Here is a 23,559-nt window from a genome sequence, read left to right on the forward strand (position 1 = left end):
AGGGTATCAGAGTCATGCCCTAAACTTAGCCATGTCGATAGAATCCTCAAATGTCAAACAAAGAATTGTGAGCCTCGAATGTGTAGTCAAAAGTGACTAAAGTGTCGAACAAAGGGTGTACTTTGTTCGAGGGCTCCAAGAGAAGGAGTCGAGCTTCAATTAAGGGAAGCTGTTCAAGGGCTCCATAAGTCTTAGGGGAGGCTCTATGGTATACTTTGTTCGAGGAGAGGTTTTGGGAGGGAGTCCACATTGGTTAATCTAGGGAATGATCATTGGTTTATAAGTAAAGAATACATCTCCATTGGTACGAGACCTTTTGAGGAAGCCCAAAGCAAAGTCGCGAGAGATTTTGCTCAAAGTGAACAATATCATACCATTGTGGAGAGTCGTGGTTCCTAACAAATGGCAACCTCTAGAAGGACAAGAGTATGATCAAGTGTTACTCTTGTGGAAAATATGCACACTATGCAGTAGAGTGTCGCAAGAAGAAGCAAGATGAGGAGGCAAACCTCACACTCACGCAAGATCAAGAGCCCGCACTAATGTTGGCTATGCCCAACTTGTTGATGCTCAACGAAGAAAAGATTATGGTGAACCTTCTCACAAAAGGAGAAGATTGAGTGGAGACAAACATGTGGTACCTTGACAACCAAGTAAGCAACCACATGAGGGAGATCGAACAAAGTTCAAGGAGTTTGATGAGAAGCTCATTGGAATCGTGAAGTTTGGCGATGGATCAATTGTACCGATACAAGGCAAAAGATCCATCTTTTTCCCGTGCAAGAATGCCGACCAACATTTACATCCAAGGTATACTATATCCCAAACTTGAAGAGTAACATTACCAGTCTTGGTCAGATGATGGAAGAAGAAAGTAGAGTGGAGTTAGCTGACTTGTTCCTCAAAATGATCGACAAAAATGGAACCTTGTTGATGAAGGTAAAACAGTCGCATAACCGACTGTATAAGATACCATTGGAGACCAGTCAACCCACCTCCCTATTGACGACATTTGCAGACCCAACTTGGCTATTGCATGCAAGACATGGGCATGTGAACTTTCAGATGCTTAAAACTACGGGGCTACCAAAATCATACATCTGAACAAGCTATGAGAAAGTTTCCTAGTCTCCAAACAAACAAGATTGTCGTTCCCAGCTCAAACAAGTTTCTGTGCTGAGCGACCCCTACAACTGGTTCATGCAAATTTGTGTGGCCCAATCACTTCATCATCGATTGCTGGTAAGAAGTATTTTCTCTTACTTGTTGACGATTATAGTCGTTGAATGTGGGTTTACATGCTCAAAGAAAAAGGAGAGTGGATGCGGGTGTACATGCTCAAAGAAAAAGGAGAGACATTATGTGTGTTCAAGAAGTTCAAAAGACTCGTTGAAAATGAGACTAATCACAAGTTGAAAACCTTGTGCACCGATCGTGATGCCGAGTTCCCATCTAAGAACATCTCAGAGTTTTGCGAAGAGGAAGGTATCAAGTGTCAACTCATAGCATCGTACATTCTACAACAAAACGTTGTGGTCAAACAAAGAAACTGCACAATACTGAACACTACAAGAAGCTTACTCAAGAGCATGCAAGTCCCGACGATCTTTTGAGGTGAGGCAATACGACATACGGTTTATCTTCTAAACCATTTACCGACAAAGGCGTTGGACACTCACACCCCCTATAAAGCATGGTCGACAAGACACCTCACTTCGAGTAACTAAGAGTCTTCGGTTGTACATCACTTGTTAAGACGGCAAAACCATATATCAAAAAACTTGATGATAGACGCCAAAAGATTGTGCATTTTGACATAGAGGATGGGACCAAGGCACACAGGCTGTATTATCCGCAACATAAGAAAATTCATGAAAGTAGAGATGTCATATTCAAAGAAGATAAGAAGTGGAATTAGTGCAGTGTTGGCGATAACAAGCAGACTATTACAAAGTTCACTAGTCTTGAAGAAGAGGGAGAATCAACGAACCAAGAAAGTGCTCCTATAGCAACACCAACAAGTCCACACATGTCATCACCAGTGACACCGAAAGATGTGATAGACTCTCTAGAGCAAGAGAGCTCAGGCGAGAGTACAAGAGGATCCAAAATAGAGGATGGACCAAAGAATTTTCATTCTCTTGCCGAAATGTATGCGGATACACTTGAAGAAGAATTGGATCCCGATGAGTTAGTGTTGCTATCGGCTGAGGAGCTGACAACCTACTGTGAGGCAGCAACTGAGATAATGTGGCAAGAGGTCATGCAAAAAGAGCTTGAAGCCATTGAGAAGAAGAATATGTGGGCACTAACTAACTAACCGTCCAGACACAAGCCCATCGACTTGAAGTGGGTGTTTTAGTTGAAGAAGAATAGTGAATGAAATGTCATCAAGCATAAAGCAAGACTCGTGGTGAAGGGATACGTGCAACGACAAGGAGTTGATTTTGAGGAGGTTTTCGCGCCTATGACTAGACTGGACACTGTAAGGTTGATTCTTACCCTTGCAGCTCAACACGGGTGAGAGGTCAATCACTTGGATGTTAAATCAGCATTCTTAAATGATGACCTCTAAGAAGACGTGTATGTTGCCCAACCTGAAGGGTGCATCATAAAAGCCGAAGAACAAAAAGTGTACAAGTTGTCAAAGGCCCTCTATGATTTACCGTAAGCATCGAGGGCGTGGAATATACGTCTGGACAAGAGCTTAAATAGTCTAAACTTCACGAAGTTCTCGCAAGAACAAGCAGTGTATACAAGAAACAATAGGACTGAAATACTCATAGTTGGCGTGTATGTTGTTGACCTGATCGTCACTGATACAAGTGTGGAAGAGGTCAAAGAGTTTAAGGAGCAAATGATGAAAGAATTTGAGATGACTGATCTCGGATTACTCACGTACTACCTTGGTATTGAAATGGACCAAAGAAAAGATTGCATCATGCTGCTAAAGCAATTGACCTATGTTATAAAGTTGTTGCAACAATTTAAGATAGCAGAGTGTCACTCGACTAAATATCTCATGGAAGCAAAGTTACAACTCGTGAAAGATGTTGAAGGAAACTTAGTGAATTCCACTGAGTATAGGCGTGTCATCAAAAGTCTAAGGTACTTGACTCATACTCGTCCGGACCTTTCATATGTTGTTGGAATAATGAGTAGATACATGGAAAAGCCCACTATGATGCATCATCAAGCGGTTAAGCACATTCTCCATTATGTGAAGGGAACCACAAACTACAGAATGAAGTATCAAAGAGGGCGAGGTCCTGAAGAACTAGTCAATTTTACCGATAGTGATTTAGCTGGAGACATTGACGATAGAAAAAGCATTGCAGGAATGATGTTTTATCTAAAAGGAAATTTGATCTCTTGGCAATCTCAGAAGCAGCAAACTGTGTCATTATCTTCCTGTGAGGCCAAGTTCATGGCAACAACTGTTGTGTCGTGCCAAGCATTATTGTTGAGAAATTTTTTAAGAGAAGTGACTGGAAGTGAACTAAAGTCAGTAACTCTCTACATCGACAAAAAATCTTCAATTGCACTCATGAAGAATCTGATATTTCACGAACGCAACAAACACATTGACACTCGCTTCCACGTCATCTGTGAGTGTTTTGAGAAGAGACAAATCATTTTGGATTTCGTATCCAATAGAGAGCAAAGTGCAGATATTCTAAATAAAGCCCTAGCAAGGGTTAAGTTTGCAGAGATGCCGGAAATGCTTGGAGTGAAGAACCTCAAACAAAATCAAGTTTACGGAGGAGATTGTGAGCTAATAAATTTGTGCTAGTTGAACAAATTACTAACTTATGGAGTAAACTTAGGAGAATTTTTAGTAGACTTACTAGAATAAGTTACTCAACTTATGGAGGAACTGTAGAATAATTGGGAGTAGTTGCCAAATTGTGGACCAAGTTCCGTGGCTGTGAACCAAGCTTTGTGCTTTAATTAGGAAGAATTGTTAATGGTTCTTAACTTGAGGAGAACGTTTATGAAGCAAGTTAGTGCTTTCTCCACTATAAATACTCGGGAGAAGTACGTTTTTTTTTTCAGAACAACACAATAACAAAAGAGAATTGAAAAGCTAAATGCTTAAGATTACTTTGTTCCAAAAGCTCTCTCTCCTCAAGTTTTTCCTCTGTCTCTCGTATTTGTTTCGACATATCTAAATAGTAGGTCAAATCCAACATATTTAATCTCCTAAATAATAAATTTTTCAGTTTTTTTAAATAATCTAATAATCAAATAAGAACTTAGTTTTTCTTCAACCAACCAATTCAATTATAAGAACATACCTCAATTCGTCTTAACATCATAGACAAATTCAAAATCGTATTTTCATTCTAATCGGCTTCGTTGAGGAATCCATAATGTTGTTGATCTTCAATCATTGTGATCAACAACTTAAGAGCTTCCAAGTGGTTGTGCATTACGCATAAATGAAGAACAGTTTGACCATTGTGAAGCTTCATCCAAAGAGATTGTGGCCTCGCATTGATCAACAGTGGCATGATATCAATTCTTCCATTAATCACTGCATGGTGGAGAGGAATCAACCCATTCAAATCACGAACCATGCAACTGCTTGTGTTCTTCTCCAACAAAGCTTGAACGATCTCGATCGTTCCATTTTCAGAAGCTAAGTGGAGAGGTGTCCTTTGCAGGGCATCAACTTCCCCAGCAATACTGGAAGACGGTATGATTTGTTGATGAGTTTCCTCCATTATTGATTCTCTTACTTCCAAATAGGATTTTCACCTTGAATTTATAAGCCAACGTTGGAAAATATTATGTTTTATTTATATAATTTTGTAGATTATTTATTTATTTTTAATAGAAGGTGGGGCTTCCAATTAAGTTAAAGTTGACCTTTTGAATTTTTAAAATAGCCTAGTTGTTATTTACACTTCAACTCGAGAGTGACACCAAAATGTCACCATCATAGCTTAAAAAAGATGTATATAAATTACTAAATTCAAGAACTAAGGACCACTACAAAAAAAAAAAAAAAAAAAAAAAAAAAGTTAAATGTGATATTGTTCTTCAACATTCAACCGTCTGTCTTTTGTCGTGGAGGTTAGGATCGCACAACAATACACACACTCGATCTAGATGAACATAAAGAACAAGATAGAGAAAATGAAAGGGTCTGTCTTTTGTCGTGGATGTTAGGATCGCACAACAATACACACACTCGATCTAGATGAACATAAAGAACAAGATAGAGAAAATGAAAGGAGAATACTGGTTAAAGGGTTTGTATTGATGACTTCACGTATGTACAATAAGAGAGAATACAGATAACACAGAAAGTACTTCTTTTCAAAGCTATGTTATATATATGGTTCAGCTTACTATATATAACTTTATCAGATATAACCATAACCATCTACTATATATAACCATCTACTATATATAAGTATCTATTATATATCTTTTAGTATAACACACTTTTTACTAGCGACAACTTACTTTATATGTCATTTACTATATATGTCATTTACTATATATTGCTTTACTATGTTTAACCCTATGCTATAAATAAACAAGTTCCATAACCTAATAGTGGTATGAGTCTTGGAGTTGATTGATACCCTTGATGCATGCCAAAGGTGTTACTTGTTAAGTTATAGAACCTTATGTTTACCTATAATTTACTCAATGGCTATATACACTAAATGGTCGTGTATAGTAAATTGTTATGTATAGTAAATAACTATGTATAGCAAATTAAACCATATATATATTCAACCAGGTAGTGCTTTGAAAATGTACCCTTTATATTCTCTATATTCTCTATAACTATAACTGTACATACTATAAGTCATCAACATAAATTTCTAGTAATTTTCTCTCTCTAGTTCTTCATGTTCTTCATCTAGGTCGAGTATGTGAGTTGTGTGATCTTAACAATTGGTACTAGACAAAAAACCAAAGAAGAAGCAGAATCATAAATTCAGGATGATAATGATTTTGTAATTTCAACAAAAGATATTTGGGATGCTCCTAGTCCTTAGTGTGGATAGCTCGGTTGACTAGATTCTGGGGCATCTTTTTCACTCGTCTCCAAGTAAGAAACTATTCCAAAATTTCAAATCTAAAAATTTCGAGAAACTGTATCTTGATGTAAAAAAGTCTTAGATGTTGAAGGGAAAGGAGATGTCTGCATACAACTCTAGCACAAAATTAGTAGACATTGAAGGATGTTAGATATACTTCTAGTCTCATGAATAATTTGGTCTCAATTGATCAATTGGACATCAGGGTTATGCAGCTAAGTTTGAAAAGAATTCATGGAAAATTATGAAGAGTGCTATGGTGGTAGCACGTGACACAAAATCTAGAACCTTAAACACCAATGACAGGTGTATAAGCATGATTGTTGTTGTCGAAAGTGCTTCCAGTTCAAGTTTATGACACAATAAATTTAGACATATAAGTGCTAAAGGAATGAGGATATGAGTGAGAAAGGAGCTTTCGAGGATCTGAAATTTGTTGATATGGGTCCTTATGAGATTTTGTTTATTACTGTAACGTGTATTGTGGATAAGTAGTATTTTTTAAAAATAATTTACGATAGCTAGACAATTCGACCCGAAATTAGAAGGTTGGGGGTTGTGAACTCTATTTGGATTACTTGTCACCAACCCAACCAACTCGAAACTTCAAGTTGTTCAAAATATTTTTTCGATCCATCCTGACCCAGCAGTGTACACCCCTAATGTCATGGTCATGCTTGTCCAAGGCATGTCGCCCATGGTCGTATGCCCATAACACGCCAAAACCCTTGGCTTGTACTACTTTACTGCCTTCTTTTACCGCTTTCATGTTGTATTATTTCTTTCTTGTTTTTTTTTAAGAGTATGATGTTTAGGCGAAGTTATGGCTACGCCTAGTAGACATGAAATGCCTCAAAATGTACTATAGAGGGATGCGACTAGTTGTCAAATTCTCCCTACCCGAAAATTTATACACTGTTTAAGCCGTTGTTGTCGTCTTTTTGCTTGCATGCTATATAACACAAAACTCTTTTTCCAAAACCTCTCTCCCCGCTTTCTAAAATTTTCTCTTGAAATCAGGACTCGAGGTTTGTATACACGTTGCCCAACCGTAGGCAACGTGATCTGAAGTTGGCTTGACTCACTCAGTGCTGAGACTGAGTGCCGCACAATCGTCAAATCCGCTGCCTAGAAACCACAACTGTGACACCTAACCTACCCTAATCCCTAAAAAATGAAACAAAGAATCTGAAAATTCAAAGGGCAAAAGAGTAAAATCCAATGGACAAAAGATTAGGAAGTACGGCGTGTTTGTAGTACATTTAAGGAAACAAAGGCACCAAATTTGAACTGGAAATTGGGCCGTTGGTCGACCCGGCCCAAAGTTTTTATTGGGCCTTGAAGATCCGAACGAGCCCAAATCAGTTCCCGACCTTTCGGTCCTTTCTCCTTCTCCGAACTCCCGTCGTCGTTACGAACCCCAATTCCCAAATTCCCCGAAAACATTTTCTCCTCCAGAGCAAAAATTGTCGAGAAATTAGAAGCAAAAAGCAGAAAGAAATTCTGAATTTCTCTTGGCAGTGCGGGGGGTTTTTCAGATGAAGGACCCGTTGGAGCGGACCAAAGTAGTGATTAGGCACTTGCCCCCTTCTCTTCCTCACTCAGATCTCTTCCACAATATTGATGATCGATTCGCTGGTCGCTACAATTGGTGTTACTATCGTCCTGGAAAGACCAGGTTCGCCCCTTTTCTTCTTCTTCTTCTTCTTCTTTTCCTCTAATTCCAGCTTTCAAACGAAAAATTAGTCCTATAAACTGGGTTTTCAGTTATATGTTGTTATATGTTGTTATATGTCGTCTTGGATTTTCAGAAATCTGGAGGTTGAATGAGTAGGGCCATGCGCGAAGTGGGTATCTCTTGGATTGTGTTCTTATGTGCTTTACGCTCTTTTTCCCCCCTTAGGTGGGCTATTGGGGAGGGTTGGTGATTAGAATAATGTAGGAGACTTTTTTCTCCCCTCCAATTTCATGCCCAAATGTGTATGATTATGATTCTGGAAACGAAATCCAGCAATCGTTCTAGAGTTCGTGTGTTTTTTTTGGTTAGAATCGGCTAAGTTCTTACTTTCTCATGTTGTGTACTTTCTCTTGGTTTCTAAAGCTCACAATACTGAAGGTTTTTTACTCATTCAGAGGTTTCTTCTGAAATAATTTTGCAGTCAGAAGGACCAGAGATATGCTCGAGCTTACATAGATTTTACGAGACCTGAAGATGTTTTTGAGTTTGCGGAGTTTTTTGATGGGCATGTTTTCGTTAATGAGAAGGGTAAAGCCGATAGCTTGTTCTTTTTCCTTTATTGAACTTATGAGTAGCTTCTTGTTTCTTGTGGGTTTGGTGGGTGATTCATTGAAACCTTACCCATTTCTTAGAAGTGGGAGATAACGAATTTATGAATGATTCCATTGCTTAATGTTGATTGATATGCTTACAGATTGCTCCCTTTGAGGTTTTCTGATGTGCATTACCCATTTCTAAGAACTGTTTAATGCTTGGATCATGTTTCCCTCCATATGTTTGAAGTCTCGATTGAAGTTAACTTATTTAGTCAAATAATTACAGGTGCTCAGTTTAAGGCTGTAGTTGAATATGCACCTTCACAGCGTGTTCCCAGATCATCGACCAAAAAGGATGGTCGTGAGGGGACTATATACAAAGGTAATGATCGGTTAGTGAGAAGACGGAGAGTATGTGGTTGATCTTGTTTTATATTGGTTATTATGTAAGTGTAAATTGTCTTTTCTCGATGAAGCAGATCCGGATTATTTGGAGTTTCTCAAACTTATTGCAAAGCCTGCTGAGCATCTTCCAAGTGCTGAAATACAGTTAGAAAGAAAAGAAGCAGAGCAATCTGGTTTGTTATTATGTTCACTGACTGACGTATTGACATTACTCGCATTTGTATATGTTTATAATGTAAAATAGGGTGCCGAAAAGTTGCTGAATACTCATTATGTTACTTTGCTATGAGCTTCCATAGAGATACTATTCACTTTAAATTCAGATAATTCTTGAAGTTTTATATTTCTACTTTTGTTTGCAGGTGCTGCGAAAGAAACTCCGATCGTTACCCCTCTCATGGAGTTTGTTCGCCAGAAACGAGCAGTTGAGAGCGGAACGCAGGTGAGATTGCTGTATTCTTAATACATGGTCCTGTGTGCTATATTTTAATCATTCAGAGAAAATGAAACCACTTTCTTTATTTTTTGTACTTCAGAAGGTGTTGGTTCTGTCCGTGTAGAGATTATTATTTATACATTCACTTTAACATTAAGTTGAGATTCCTTCGTTGGAACTTGTCTGCTACTTGTGTAATGATTTCAGTATCTTTTCCTTTCGTATTGGTTAATACCATGCATTATGTGAATCCAAATGCTCTTACGATGGTTTTCTATGTGAGCTTAAAGATTTGTATTCCTCTTCTAATTTATAATATACCAATTCCTCATTATCTCATGTAAAAATTTTTGGTTCAATAGGGATCTTCAGTACCTCGGAAGGTTAAAAGAGGTGGGGGAGCTTCCTCTAGAAAGCCTGAGTCGAATTCCATGAAGCGAGGAATGGAGAAGAAGAAGGCATGTGCTACTTCTTCCAAGTTTTATTTTTCAAACTTTATAAAATTCATAAGTGTTAGTTTGCTAGTGTCTCCACTATTTTCCCCCTATTGTCTTTGGGAAAATAAGCTTTCTTTCCTCATGTTAGATCCAAGGATGGGAAGCAGAATGTTTTTAACTAACAAAATGAAGAAAAATGCCTAAAAAGGATAATTACAAAAGTCCTTACTTACATTTGCTTGAAGAGACACGTTAAACCTAGCAAAGGACCGAATCTCCTCACGAAACGTTAAAGATTCTCATATTACTCTCCAGCCATCCATAAAATGACAAAATCTAATGAAATATTTTAATATTGCACGCCTTGATCACAGAAGACCACAATCTTTATTACAAACCAAGCAACTCTTAAGGCCTCAACCAAAATTGGAAATCAAGGTAGCAAACTACCATCTCCCAAATGCTCCCCTTCTAAGAATGCGTTGGTACAGCCTCAACACAAAGGAAGTTTGCCTCTGTATTTCATCTATAGTGTTAACTCCCTAATGCAAGTCCTTACTCCTAGTCCTGCAGCTCTAGAAACTTGACCTTCTTGGAAATTTGTACTTTCGACAGTGAGGTGAAGCAGAAACTAATGATATCAATGGTTTTGACTGCAGAAACCAACCTTAAGTTTCTAATGTTGTTGGTGGGGATAGTTTAAATTTTTAATTTTTGCCTAACTGTGGTGTAAACTGTATCATGCTAGACCGCGTCAAGGTTATGATCAGTGAACGTAGAAATTAAGGCTTTAGTTTTTTGCCCCCTACATTTCATACACTTGCTTAAAGGATACCCTTTTTCTGTGAACAACTTGTTTCTATATTTTTTGTCTGAAGACTTTAGTTCTGTTATACATGCAGTATATTTTAAAGGAAAGTGTGAAGAACACAAATCGCAGAGACAAGTCAAATTTCATTTTGGTACCCAGGCGAGAGGATCAGTTAGCTACCTCAGGTGGAATTGGAATTTCTGATGTTGGTACAGGTATTTCTATTTAGACTTCTTTGTGGTCAGCGATATCATTTCTGTCATTTTTTGTTTTGTTCTAAGTAATTGATCCGATATTTATTGTTAGGCTGTTGAAAAATACTATCTTGTTTCACGTCATTGAGGAGCAAGGGAACACGAGACTATTTGATTTAGATCTGAACACTTTATGCACTACTCCGCTGCTAGATTTTTTTTTTCTTCTGTGAAGAGTTCCCATAACCATTTTATATTTTTCCCATTTCAAATTACCCTGAGCCGAGTAGTAATGTTCTTGAAAATTTCATTTTTCACTTGATTAATAATTATTTTCTTGTTTCTTTCTGGGATTTTGTCATATTGTGCTGTTGCAGATTGCAGGATTGTAATATGTGAACATGCATTATTAAGTTACCTTAAACACTTGTAAGTGATATATTTGAGGGATGGTAGGGGGCACCTTTGTGATGTTGTATCAAATTTTGTCCATCAGGAAAAGGAAAAAATAAAACAAGGTCGTCCATTAGATAGTGCACATTGTCTGAAATTTTGAATAATGTTCTTTCCCTGCACTGGACTTCGCTACACATTTATTTCTTTTAATTTATCAATATGCTCTACATGATTATAATGAACTTGCAGTCTAGAATTTGAAGCCTCTGTTTCATATGTATCTGTAACAGCTGACTCTGGAAAGAAAAAAATTCTGCTTCTTAAGGGGAAAGAGCGAGATATATCTCATGTACGTTTCTTTAGTCCTCTCAACTAATTATTCATTTCCAACTTTGTTACTCTCTTTAGAATTATTAACTTCTGTGTATCAATTGTCACTCAAGGTTAATTTTGGAGGGCACTCTCTTGCCTCAAATTTTGACACTTGCTTATCTATTTCTTGGATAATGATACCTTTGCAGGTTTCTGATGGCATGCTACAGTTGCAGAGCGCGACATCTTCTGGGACTTCTCCTGCTAGTGCATCAAAACATAATCAGAGGCGTGAGGCTAGTGGAAGCATGATCAGAAGCATTCTTTTAAATAATGAATCACGTCATGGACAGACTTCATCAGGAGCTCCATCTCATCAAAAAATTCAGATCCTGAACTCAGACAATGGGAAGCGACTACCTCGTTCCATTAATGCTCGATCTGGGTCTAATGATATGTCCAGTAATGAACCAAATCCATCTGGTTTGGAAGGGGATGGAAAAAGGCCTTCAGATGGTAAACCTAGTAAGAAGGAACTTCATGGCCTGGGTAGTCTTAGCGAGAAGCAAGAAAAACGAATAAGAAACAAAGATAGACCTGATCGTGGTGTGTGGGCGCCACGTAGTCGTTCAGATGCTTCAGTCTCACAACTTGAGGAATCCTCTGTTGCACAATCTAGCCATTTGCTTTCTGACTCAGTTGAAGGTAGTACTATTATAATCCTTTGGAGATGAAGAGGCTACTTGCATATACATAACAACCATATTATTGAAGTATCGGACCTTGTTCATTGTGTCAAATCATACTGCTTGATATGAGCTAAATGATTTATACAGACTCTGTTCCACATGAGAAATTATAACCCAATATGTATTTTATGCATTTACAGCATACCGTGGGGAAATGAAAGAAGATATTCATGTAAGCAGGACTGGGGATGTTACAACTACTGTGAGTGGACGTAACAGTTCAGTGGAAAATGGTTGTACTTCCTCACGAACGCTTCTTACGTTCACTTATTTTAGGAAGCTTTAAAAGTACTTTCTGCTTTTCGTTAATCTAAAACGTGTTGTGCTTTCTTTAGGTTCTGTTAGACATGGTGGACGTCGTGGGGCTGGGCATGTCATGAAGGATGATGGGTCATTGAACCCAAATGAAGGGAAGCCGTCCAAAAGAGGCGTTGCCAGTGGTCACGAGGTTCGTTTCTGCATCCATGCTAGTGACTGTATCTCTCGTGTCACATGATCACTTCTTTTTCAGAAACTCATTATTTTTTATGCCTATGCAGAAACAAGTATGGGTTCAGAAGTCATCTTCAGGTTCTTAACATATTTAAATCATGTGAGTCCTTTGCATATTAGCAATTTTTTATCTCCTTTATGATACGAACAAGACTGTTTTAAGAGGTTTTTGTCCCCTGAGATGTCCAACCGAACGACAAAGCAGAGTCTAAATTAACTAAAGATTCTGGTTTAAAGTAACCATAGCACATGTTTGAATCCATCCATCGTGCCAACATTTTGCTAATATAATTAAGAGGTTATTGCTTATATTGCGTAGATTCCTCACATCGCCTTCCTCACTGCTGCCATGCATTCTCCTTGAATTCATCTGATATCTGCATATAATTAACATATTGGCTGGATTTTGTGTGCTGTTTTATTTATTGTTCTCTATTGGATCGTGACGATGTGTATGCTATCGAACAGATAATGGCATCCAGACAGGACTATGGTTCCTCAAACTTCCAGGGGGAATATCTCCATTCTGAGGACTTAATGCACATCCTCAGAAGGCATCATCATGTAAAATGGAGATATGCCCTGGAAGCAGTTGGTAACAGTAATAGGTTTCATGAACTGGATTGCAAGATGCAATTGTTTCGTATACGGGTGGTTACAAAACACAGAAGTGTTCTCTGGTTGAAGACCGAATATGCGTTCTATGGATTTCTGGTTTTACAAAATCGAAGTTTCTTTGGTTGAAGACCAAATATGGTTTGTGGATTTTGGTTTGGTATGATCTGATTTTTTTGCCCAAACATACCAAGTGTGATACTGCTTCACCTGGAGGAACGTGCTGGTATATACATACGTGGCTTGCGTGACACGAGATCAAAGCCAAGAGGGAGATTCATTCTAACTTTCCCTTTGCTTGATGTTTTGGTCATAATGCTATGTTTCTTTTCCCTTAGGAGCTTGAAGTATAGAAAGTACCTAGTAGTACTCTGCTTACCATAATCTCACTGGGGGTGGTTAGTACACAATTGTACTTGATTCTTTGCGTGGGGCTGTGAATCAGAATCATCAAACTTAATACTCTTTCATGTCGTATATGAAAAATGTGATGGATGATTATGATATATGTGTTTCTATCGACTAATATATCACTTTTATTTACTTCCCTTTGTGTTTGTTTGGTCATTTCTGGATAAGAACCTCGTGTTCTTTGCTTTCTGATATTAATTCATAGCACAAATCCATGATTTTATTATGCCCTGTGATCTTTTTTGGTTCTGCTATATATAAATAAATAACTTACAAAATCAAATCAAGGGAACAAAAAAGCTTTGTTTTGTTCTTTCTATGAGACAGATTGAGAGTGAGAAGCCTAGAGTTTATGGTATTTGAGCAATTTCCAGGAGGATCTTGTGGAGTGATTGTGGCTTAGAGAAAAAAGGGCAATGATCACTGCCTTTGATCTTGAAAACTCTTTCAGGTGGGTTTTCCCTGACCAGCTTTTCTTGTATATCAGGTGAGAGTGCGTGATCATCGAGCGTTTGAACGAAGAATCGACGCCCGGTTCCGTAGCTTTCAGGGGACAGTGAGAGTTTCTCCATGACTGGACCCAGTGGGAAGGGTCTCATTGAAACCATTGCCAAAGCCACATCCTGCATTCCCACCAACCATATTGCTCTTTAGCTCATCTTCATATATATTTACACAACTCAGAAGCATAAAACAAACTTCAACAAGCAAGTTTTCTATGGAGAAGCTTGGTTGCTAGTACTCTAAAGTAGAAGAAACTATTATGAGTAGGATCCTAAATCAAACTCGGAGTTCACGAACATCATCTAGCTCTGATATTTCACTAGTACTCTAAAGCATAAGAAACTACAAGTGCATACGAAAGGATCTTGAACATCATCTAGCTTTGATACTTCACTAGTATTCTGAGAGGATTCTAATCCAAACTTGGAGCTCATGAACATTACCTAGCTATGATACTTCACTAGTACTTTAAAAGCAAAAGAAACTACGAGTGTATACGAAAGAATCCCAAACCAAACTCAGAGCTCATTAACATCACCTAGCTCTTCAGAGCTCATTAACATCACCTAGCTCTGATACTTCACTGGTTAACATCACCTAGCTCTGATACTTCACTGGTACTGTATACGAAAGGATCCTAAACCAAATTCGGAGCTCATGAACAGCACCTAACTCTAATACTTCACTAGTACTCCAAGGCAAGAGAAACTACAAATGTATATGAAAGGATCATAAACCAAACTCGAAGCTCACGAACATCACCTATCTCTGTTACTTCACTAGTACTCTAAAGCATAGGAAACTACCAATAGGATCCTAAACTAAACTCGGAGCTCATGAACATCATCTAGCTCTGATACTTTACTAGTATTCTAAAGTAGAAGAAACTACGAATGTATACAAAAGGATCCTAAACCAAACTTGGAGCTCATCAACATCACCCAGCTCTGATACTTCATCGGTACTCTAAAGCATAAGAAACTACGAATGTATACAAAAGGATCCTAAATCAAACTCGATTTAAAGCCAAGGTGAGAAAAGTACCTTGGTAGGAGATTGATTGAAGTACAACCCCTTCATTTGCTCTTTCTCAAACATGAATCCTGTAGGCTGTTCATCTTTTCCATTCCCATAGATCAAAAACTTCGAGCCTTTCATAAAAATCTCTTCAGATCCAAGCTGCAAATCAGTTTATATCATCAGCATGAACAACAGAGAGTTTCTGAAACTCCAAGAAAAGCAACGTTCCATAGTTAATCAAATACCTCTTCCATGAACACATCAAAAGGTCTCTGCCCATCACCCACCATCGTTGCACAAATGTAAACTGCTTTCGATACTTTGTTTGAGAAATGTTCTAAAGCATAAGAAACACAAGCACCTCCACTACTGTGCCCAACTAGAACAACCTTCAAAACACCAAGTTTTGTTAGCTTTAATTAGCAGAATGAGCGGGTAAAGTACTCTGTTAGAAGGCCTTGTAGCTCTGATACTTCACTAATACCTTTTCGTTGTCAGGAAGGCCTTGTAGATACTCAATCAATGGCTTTGAGTACTCAACTAGAGTATCCACCTTGTTTGTATCTGTTAGATCAATACCAGAGCCTTTGAGATCAATGGCTATTGGAGACAATCCGACTTCCTCCAGTAGAGAGATTGTTTTGTACCAACACCAAGCTCCAAACCCTTCACCATGAACTAAAACAAATTTCTTTTCCTTTACGTTTTCAAGAAAATCTAGTGCCTGCAAAATGATATGAACTGGTGAGATGATTAGTGATAAAGTAGCAGAATCTGATAACAGGTAGATATTTCTAAGCCTCACCTGCAGATTTGCTTCACCTGAAGTCACCTCTGCTCTCGAATCTCTCTTGCTCTGATTCTAAGAGGAAGAAAAGAAAATTGTGTTAATGCAATAGATCTTTCATTTCTTCAAATGGAACGAACAGAGATAGAATCAGACCGATTCCCTAAATGCTTTTTTGGGTATTCCTCAATGTTCCGGCTATTCACAGAACGTAAGGAGCAAATGAATAATCATCCGCTTCCGGAAGAAATTCACGGGAATCCTATAAAATCCATTCGTTCTCTTTTCTCTAACAGATGGTTAGAATTTCATATGGGTTCGAATCAAACCATAGCTCACAAGGTCTAAACTCATTAAGATCCTACTCATTGATTACACTTCATAGTTCTTCCTTTATTACTCTCTATTCATGGATTTGGTAGACTTTTCATAATTTACATCACATGGTAGATTCTGACATCTATAATTAAGCACCAGAGATCATTCATTCTCAAAAAGAACAGAGTAATGATAGCCAGAAAGGGTCAACCATAAAGGAAAAAGAAACTATTTAAAGCTGAAAAGTAGACTCACAAAGATTATAAAATATGAACAATTCTAAAAGGCAATCCGCCATGAAATCAAACAGAGCTTAATCATGATAACCCACTTTTCTTGATCCAAATATAAACAAACAAACAAACAAACAAAATGAAGACCCACCTGCTTCCCATTACAGAATGGATCGGATAGATTATGTCTTCGAGAACTTGTCGACCCAATTCTTTTCGAAGTGGATCCATCAAACCTCTGAGACAATTGAAGCTGTTGCAGAGCCAACGAGAGTGCTTGCTTCTGCAAAAACTCTTCCTCGCTCTGCAACTTCCTCTGCGACCCACCCATTCTCTTGCTTCTTGATCCAATCTCTTTCACATCCTTCTTTGACTTGCAAATCAGGCTGTTACCCATTATTCAGAACCTGATTCTGAACAAAACCCAGAATTTTTTTCGACTCAAAACGATAAGAAATCGAAGAAATCTCATGAAAAACGAAGGTTAAGGCGAGGAATTAGGGGTTGTGTTCATCGCGGTATTGTCAAGAGTTTAGTAAGCGGGAGTGGGTGAGAGTAAGAAAGGAAGAAAAGGGTCGTGCGGCGGAGTTGAGGCTTCCAACCTTGCAAGACTTTTAATGATGAATCCGTGTGTTAAGAATGAGAACTGAAGGAAAGTGACAGAGATCGGAATATAGGACTTTCAATCCCACTTCTGTTTTTTTATTTTTAACATGGAATCAGAGCAGAAGAAGAGGAAGAACCAAAGAAAAGTGACTAAGATTAGAATAGAGACACAGGAGAAGACGGAGAACAGAAGAAGAGTGACAGATATCAAAATGGAGGACTTTCAATCCCGCTTCTATTTCTCATTCTTAACATGGTATCAGAGCAAAAGAAGAGAACAGTAGAAAAGTGGCAAAGATCGGAATAGAGTAGATCGGAATAGAGTACTTTCAATCTCACCTTTGTTTCTCATTCTTAACATAGTATCAGAGCATAAGAGGAAGAAGAACAGGAAAAAAAAGTAAAGACTTTCAATCTCGCTTCTGTTTCTCATTCTTAAAATGGTATCAGAGCAAGAGAAGAGGAAGAAAAGTGACAGAGATCAGAATAGAGGATTTTCAATTCCACTTTTGTTTCTCATTATTTAACCCGAGTGAAATATGAACAAAAACAGTTCATGTTTACAAATAGCCTCATGATATTTATGACAAATCGATTTGACTCGAGAATGATAGATAATTTTGGAAAGAGTTTGAAAATGGGGAAGGTTTTGAAAACAGAAAATTTGTAGTTGAAAAACTTGATGGAGAATTAAAAAGGGTGATAATGGAAGAAAGGTTGTCTACTTTTTAAAGCAAAGCAGCATTTTCAATCAATTCTCATTGATTTTGGCGGTTGCTGTGGAAACGAACAATACACCAAATTTATTACTCAACATTTCATTTTCTAGTGCTTCCAAGCTAGGTGATTTTTTTTTTTTATCGAATCGAGTCAACCCGATCAACTGAAAATAGGGTTATAATCCAATATGGAAATTCTAGTCAACTGAATCTAAGAACTTTCTTAAACGCTTTAGATATATAGACCTCTGGTTCACAAATGCTAAAATCTCCGACTCAAATTAGTTTCGTTCCAAACGATTGGAATTTTCGAGAATTTGGTTAACAACTTTATTGAATAATAAGATCTTTAGTGCTAAATGTCTAAAAACCTCAAAATGATAAGTAATCACCATTTCCAATGTCGGGATCTTAGCCATGTCAATAGAATACTCAAATGTCGAACAAAGGACTCCAAAAGAAAAGGTCGAAGGCATAGTAAAAAATGACTAAGACTCCAAAAGAAAAAGGAGTCGAGCCTCGATTAAGGGGATGCGTACTTTGTTCGAGGGGAGGTGTTGGATGAAAGTCCCATATTGACTAATTTAGGGAATAATCATCCGTTTATAAATCAATGAATACTATTTCTATTGGTACGAGGCTTTTTGAGGATTACTAAAAACCTAAAAAATAATAAAACTTTTTAAAATTCAAATCACTCCACCCCTAAAATTAATAACAGAAGCTCAAATAGCTCAAATAGTTCTAAGCATGCAACTTGGGCACTGTGGGTAGAGTAACCCGTTCATCCACATTACCAGAGTAACCAGTTCATCCACACCACTTTGGTGGTAATTGCTCGTGTGCATAATGGTGTTCCTTTTCACACTTGAAGGGAGTGAGTTTTCATCTCACCTGTGTTTATGTCCGACAGGATAAACCATTCGTATTCTGTTGTTTTCTTTCTATATTTCACCATTCCTTTTGTGACAGGTGAGCTTATGACGAACAGTCGTGTGGGGGGTACGTTTGGGGATTATTCGTGGTTCATTGGGTGTCTTAAAACGAGAGGTGGGGTTCAGTTTGTCTTCACTGGTTTGCATTCGTTGGAAGATTACGATGACCATTCGATCTCTCTCTTTGTTACTCGTGATTCCTCTCTTGTAGGTGTGTGTTGTGAGGGGCGACTAAGTGTGATTTCATTTGGTGTACCCCTAGTGTCTGGGAGGGAACGTGGGTTGCGAGCACGAGAATTCCAGCGCTCTTACCCGTCACTTATTAATATTTGATATTTTGTTTAGGTTACTTGGTCACTAGTCCAATTAACTCAAAATTTCCAAAAGATTTGTTATATCTGACCCGAGTATATTTCAACCGTTCAAATAATTTCATAATTTCATTTTTGTTCTTCCATTTATAACAACTACCTATTTATTACACCACGTGTTTAAGTAATTGGCGTGGCTTAAAGAAAATTATGGTGTCCCTCATTAATGTCCTCCAACTCCTATCCATTAAGGATCCTTAGGGCCACAATGAATGGCAATTGGAGGCATATCACACCAATCATGCCCACAATTATTTCAGGTGCCACCACTAGGTTTTTGAGCCAAGTTGTTTATATCTTGTTCGCCTTTCGTACGTATAAAGGTTTGCTCGAGTTGGATTGAACTATGAATTTATTTAAGTTAGGTTGTGTTTGTTAGAACACGACTCTCACAATGGTATGATATTGTCTACTTTGACCATAAGCTCTCATGGTTTTGCTTTGGGCCTCATACCAATGGAGATAGTATTTCTTGATTATAAACCCATGATCATTCCCTAAATTAGTCGATGTGGGACTTTCATCCAACACCTCCCCTCGAACAAAGTACACCTCGCCTTAATCGAGGCTCGACTCCTTTTCTTTTGGAGTCTTAGTCATTTTTACTATGTCTTCGACTTTTTCTTTTGGAGTTCTTTGTTCGACATTTGAGGATTCTATTGACGTGGTTAAGTGTAAGGCATGGCTCTGATACCATATAAGAATGAGAAACAGAAGTGAGATTGAAAGTCTTTAAATAAATGAAAATTTTATGGGTTGGATTGTTTCTTGAGCTTACTGAACTCATTTGAATTTTGTGAACTTTATAAAATATATTTTTACTTACGATCAATTATATATATATTCAATTTTATAATTATTTTTTTATTGTTTATTCTCAACATCTCTTACAAATAATTTTTAATTATTTGAAAGGCAATGGTTCAAAATAGAGTCAAATTGAGTGGTAAGCTTAATTAAAGATTTGAAAATAAATATACACATGTTTTACGGATTAACATTTTATTTTTACTAACTCAAATAAAATAATTACGGTGGTTTTAGTTGAAAAATTTACCACTAAAATAATTGAGTTGATTTTAAAAAATGTATAGTATATTACATAATTTTTTATTGAAATGATATATTCAATAATGTATGGTGGGGACGATACCAAGTATATACTTGCAAACAACTAAATATATCCGAGCGTGTAGGTGATATAATTCATAATGGGTTGGAATAGTTATGAAATGACGTGTAAATCAAATATTTACACTCTTTACAACAACAAAGGGAATTGAATAGTATAAGTGGGTAAGGTCTTTAATTCAAAGGATCTCTCTTAGGTTGTTCTTTCTACTTCATTTATTTGTTTCAGTATGTTTTGATCGTGGGACATATCTAACATTTGGTATCAAAGCTAGGATGTTGAAATAAATGTTGTCACCGCATAAATTCATCGGAGGAGATATGACGACGATAAAGAGCAGAAAGGAGGGGAATGTAACACTCTAGTATCCATTACTCACGAAGAGTAACTGTGCAGCATGGTCGACAAAGATGTGTGTTAACTTACACACACAAGGTGTATGGGATGTCATCGAGTATGGTGAATTTGAGGAGCGTGAGGAAAGGATGACTCTTGCCTCCATGGACCAATCTCGGAGGACGTCCTTATCATGTTAGCAGAGAAGGACTCAAAAAAGCAGTGTGAGAGACGCTGCAAACAATGCATGTGGGTGTGGAACGTGTCAAGAAAGCAAAGGTGCATACTTTGAAAAGTGAGTTTGAGATTATCCGCGTGAAGGATAGTGAGTCAGTTGATGCCATCGTTAGCAACATTTGTTCGTTAGGTGACGAGGTGGAGGAGATCTTTGTCGTCCAAAAGTTCCTTCGAGCTGTCCCCCTGAGATTCATGTAGATTGTTGTCGCTATTGGGCTGTTCGACAGCCTTTATAATATGTCGATTGAGGAGGTCATTGGTCGTCTCAAAGTTCATGAGGCGAGACTTTGTTGCTACGATGACAGAGAGGAGGAGAAACATCTCTTATTGACACATGAGGAGTGACTTGCACAGACGAAAAGAAAAGATGCGGCTAAGCAAACCTCACACTCACACATGATCAAGAGTTCACACTAATGTTGGCTGGGAAGATGCCCAACTTGTTGATGCTCAACGAAAAGAAGGTTACGGCAAACCTTCTCACAAAGGAGAAGACCGAGTGTAAACTAACATGTGGTATCTAGACAACGGAGCAAGCAACCACATGATCAAAGATCGAGCAATGTTTAAGGAGTTTGATGAGAAGCTCATTGTTGTGAAGTTTGGCGATGGATCAATTGTACTGATCCAAGGCAAAGGATTCATCTTGTTCCTGTGAAAGAACGACGACCAACGTCTACTGACCAAAGTATATGAGATCCCAAGCTTGTAAAGTAATATTATTCGTCTTGGTCAGATGTTGGAAGAAAGAAACAGAGTGGAGTTAGCTGACTCGTTCCTCAAGATGTTCGATAGAAATGGAGCCTTGTTGATTAAGGTAAAACAATCACCTAATGCCTGTACAAGATACTATTGGAGACCATTCGTCCCACCTCTCTATTGACGACACTCGCAGACCCAGCTTGGTTATGACATGCAAGACTTGGACATGTGAACTTTCAGGTGCTCAAAATGATGAGAGAGAAGAACATGACTACGAGTCTACCCAAAATCATACACCCGAACCAACTTACTTATAGATGATTATAGTCGTTGGATGTGGGCGTGCATGCCTAGAGAAAAAGGAGAGAAATTATGTGTTCAAGAAGTTCAAAAGACTCGTTAAAAATGGGTCTGATCACGAGTTAAGAACCTTGCGCACTGATCGAGGTGACAAGTTCTTATCTCAGAATGTCTCAAATGTTGAGAAATGCTACACATCCAATTCTACCCGACTGGAAATTGAGACTAACTCGATGAAATGATCTTTAATAATAGGTCCATATACGCATGTGATTGCATTTCCTGACCCCACTGACTCCAGTAGTGGGGTCACTTACTAAGTATTTCTTAAAATACTCAAGTCACGTGCTATTATTACTTTTTAGGTAAAGGCAAGATACCTCCGCACGAATGACGACGTCGCGTGATGACCATGAGACTTAATATAGGGTAGAAACATTCATGTTATTTGTAGTCCTTACGTCAAACATGAACATTGTTTTATTTTTATTTATTTTATCTAGGTTTTACGTGAATTGCTTTTCTTTGTAATTATTTTAATGATTTTATTATGAACATGCAAGTTCATGACATTGCTTTCAAATGTTTTAACATATTTATCTGTATTTTTTTAATTAAGTCATGCATGTAGTAACGCCTCTGTTTCAATAGGAAAAATAGGGTCGTTACAAAGGACCTCATGCATTTGTATGTCACATGCATCGAAATAATTTTCTGTCATGATTTATTAAGGATGTGTACACTACAATATTATCTACACCATGATATTACGTGTGCTTCTTTCTCTCTAGGCATTTTTGGCTGCGTGAGTGTACGTTAGCTGAAGGCTAGGTCTAGGGGTACATATAGAAGGCCACCTAGGGGTCCATGCGCGCGTGCATGGACTAAGTGTAGAGGATTACTGACATCCAATTCAACCCGAACTGAAAAGTGAGACCAAAGTCATCATGATGATGAAAGGATAAGTCTCAAATATGATTGTATATGTTTGCATTTCCTAACTCCAATAGTGAGATCCCACAACGGTTGGAAAGGGGAACGAAGCAAAGATTTCCTTGTGTGAAAATCTCTCCCTAGTAGACTCGTTTTAAAATCGTGAGGCTGACAACAATACGTAACGGACCAAAGCAGATATTATCTGCTAGTAGTGGGCTTGAGCTATTACAAATATTATTTTAAATGAATTTATTATGAACGTTTTAACTTCAGTCATCGTTCATGAAATGTTTTCACAGAACTCTCCACACATATTAAACATGTCATGCATGTAGTGACGTCTTTATTCTATTATAAAAAAATAAGACTTCTCCGCACATATTAAACATGTCATGCATCTAGTGGCGTATCTATTCTATTAGAAAAAATAGAGTCAGTCACCGGAAGAGCCCACAGAATGTCATAAATGGAAGTTCCAAATCACTTAAAACAACAAGGTGTAATAACCCAAAATTAGAAGGAAAAAAAAAAAAAAAAAGGTTTGCTTGAGAGGTCGAGGTTGGCCTCCACTATAGATAGGAGGTCCCTCACTTTATTTTTATCATCCCACTAGAATACATTTCGAGAATAGATTTTCTAACAGCAGGTTGATCTGGCACATGTCTGATATGCTTAGACTTTTTTCTTCTAGTTTCAAGTCTTCGAAAGCGTTTAAGGTTAGCATGACTGCCTTCTGACTAGTTAAATTTTTAGAATCAAGTTTAAATTATTTAATGCATAATCAAGCTAGTTAGTTTAAATTATTAGGAGTAATTTTCTTTTATGCATA

The 23,559-nt window shown here is 37.7% G+C and overlaps 2 protein-coding genes across 3 annotated transcripts; one reads left to right on the forward strand and one right to left on the reverse strand.

Moving 5' to 3' along the window:
* The first annotated feature begins 7,467 nt into the window (after positions 1–7,467).
* On the forward strand, positions 7,468–13,726 carry LOC111796968 (regulator of nonsense transcripts UPF3). Its single transcript, XM_023679799.2, has 13 exons — positions 7,468–7,740; positions 8,222–8,328; positions 8,623–8,718; positions 8,816–8,914; positions 9,104–9,183; positions 9,540–9,635; positions 10,517–10,640; positions 11,306–11,364; positions 11,537–12,032; positions 12,217–12,309; positions 12,412–12,524; positions 12,616–12,668; positions 13,037–13,726. The coding sequence occupies exons 1-12, from the start codon at positions 7,601–7,603 to the stop codon at positions 12,652–12,654; spliced, it is 1,542 nt and encodes a 513-aa protein (XP_023535567.2). The 5' UTR covers positions 7,468–7,600; the 3' UTR covers positions 12,655–12,668; positions 13,037–13,726.
* Positions 13,727–13,796: 70 nt separating this feature from the next.
* On the reverse strand, positions 13,797–17,136 carry LOC111796969 (putative methylesterase 12, chloroplastic). 2 transcript variants are annotated; one of them, XM_087124768.1, is made up of 6 exons: positions 16,608–17,136; positions 15,924–15,974; positions 15,603–15,842; positions 15,364–15,507; positions 15,143–15,277; positions 13,797–14,217 (listed from the first exon to the last, which is right to left on the reverse strand). In XM_087124768.1, the coding sequence occupies exons 1-6, from the start codon at positions 16,851–16,853 to the stop codon at positions 13,945–13,947; spliced, it is 1,089 nt and encodes a 362-aa protein (XP_086980894.1). In that variant the 5' UTR covers positions 16,854–17,136; the 3' UTR covers positions 13,797–13,944. The 2 variants fall into 2 exon arrangements, with proteins under 2 accessions (XP_086980894.1, XP_023535568.2); XM_023679800.2 differs by having other exon boundaries at positions 15,924–15,980; positions 16,608–17,130.
* Between the last annotated feature and the right edge of the window lie 6,423 nt (positions 17,137–23,559).

This window comes from Cucurbita pepo, chromosome 6 (genome assembly GCF_057944985.1).
Source record: "Cucurbita pepo subsp. pepo isolate OVF chromosome 6, ASM5794498v1, whole genome shotgun sequence".
Classification (NCBI taxonomy): Eukaryota; Viridiplantae; Streptophyta; class Magnoliopsida; order Cucurbitales; family Cucurbitaceae; genus Cucurbita; species Cucurbita pepo.

Excerpts from the sequence above, each read along its gene's own strand:
- LOC111796968 (XM_023679799.2), top strand. The coding sequence starts at position 7,601 with ATGAAGGACCCGTTGGAGCGGACCAAAGTAGTGATTAGGCACTTGCCC. Across the intron at positions 8,719-8,815 it reads TGAGGGGACTATATACAAAG|ATCCGGATTATTTGGAGTTT; the intron begins GTAATGATCGGT and ends TCGATGAAGCAG. Across the intron at positions 12,310-12,411 it reads TAACAGTTCAGTGGAAAATG|GTTCTGTTAGACATGGTGGA; the intron begins GTTGTACTTCCT and ends TGCTTTCTTTAG.
- LOC111796969 (XM_023679800.2), bottom strand. The coding sequence starts at position 16,853 with ATGGGTAACAGCCTGATTTGCAAGTCAAAGAAGGATGTGAAAGAGATT. Across the intron at positions 15,508-15,602 it reads GCCTTCCTGACAACGAAAAG|GTTGTTCTAGTTGGGCACAG; the intron begins GTATTAGTGAAG and ends GGTGTTTTGAAG. Across the intron at positions 15,278-15,363 it reads TTGATGTGTTCATGGAAGAG|CTTGGATCTGAAGAGATTTT; the intron begins GTATTTGATTAA and ends ACTGATTTGCAG.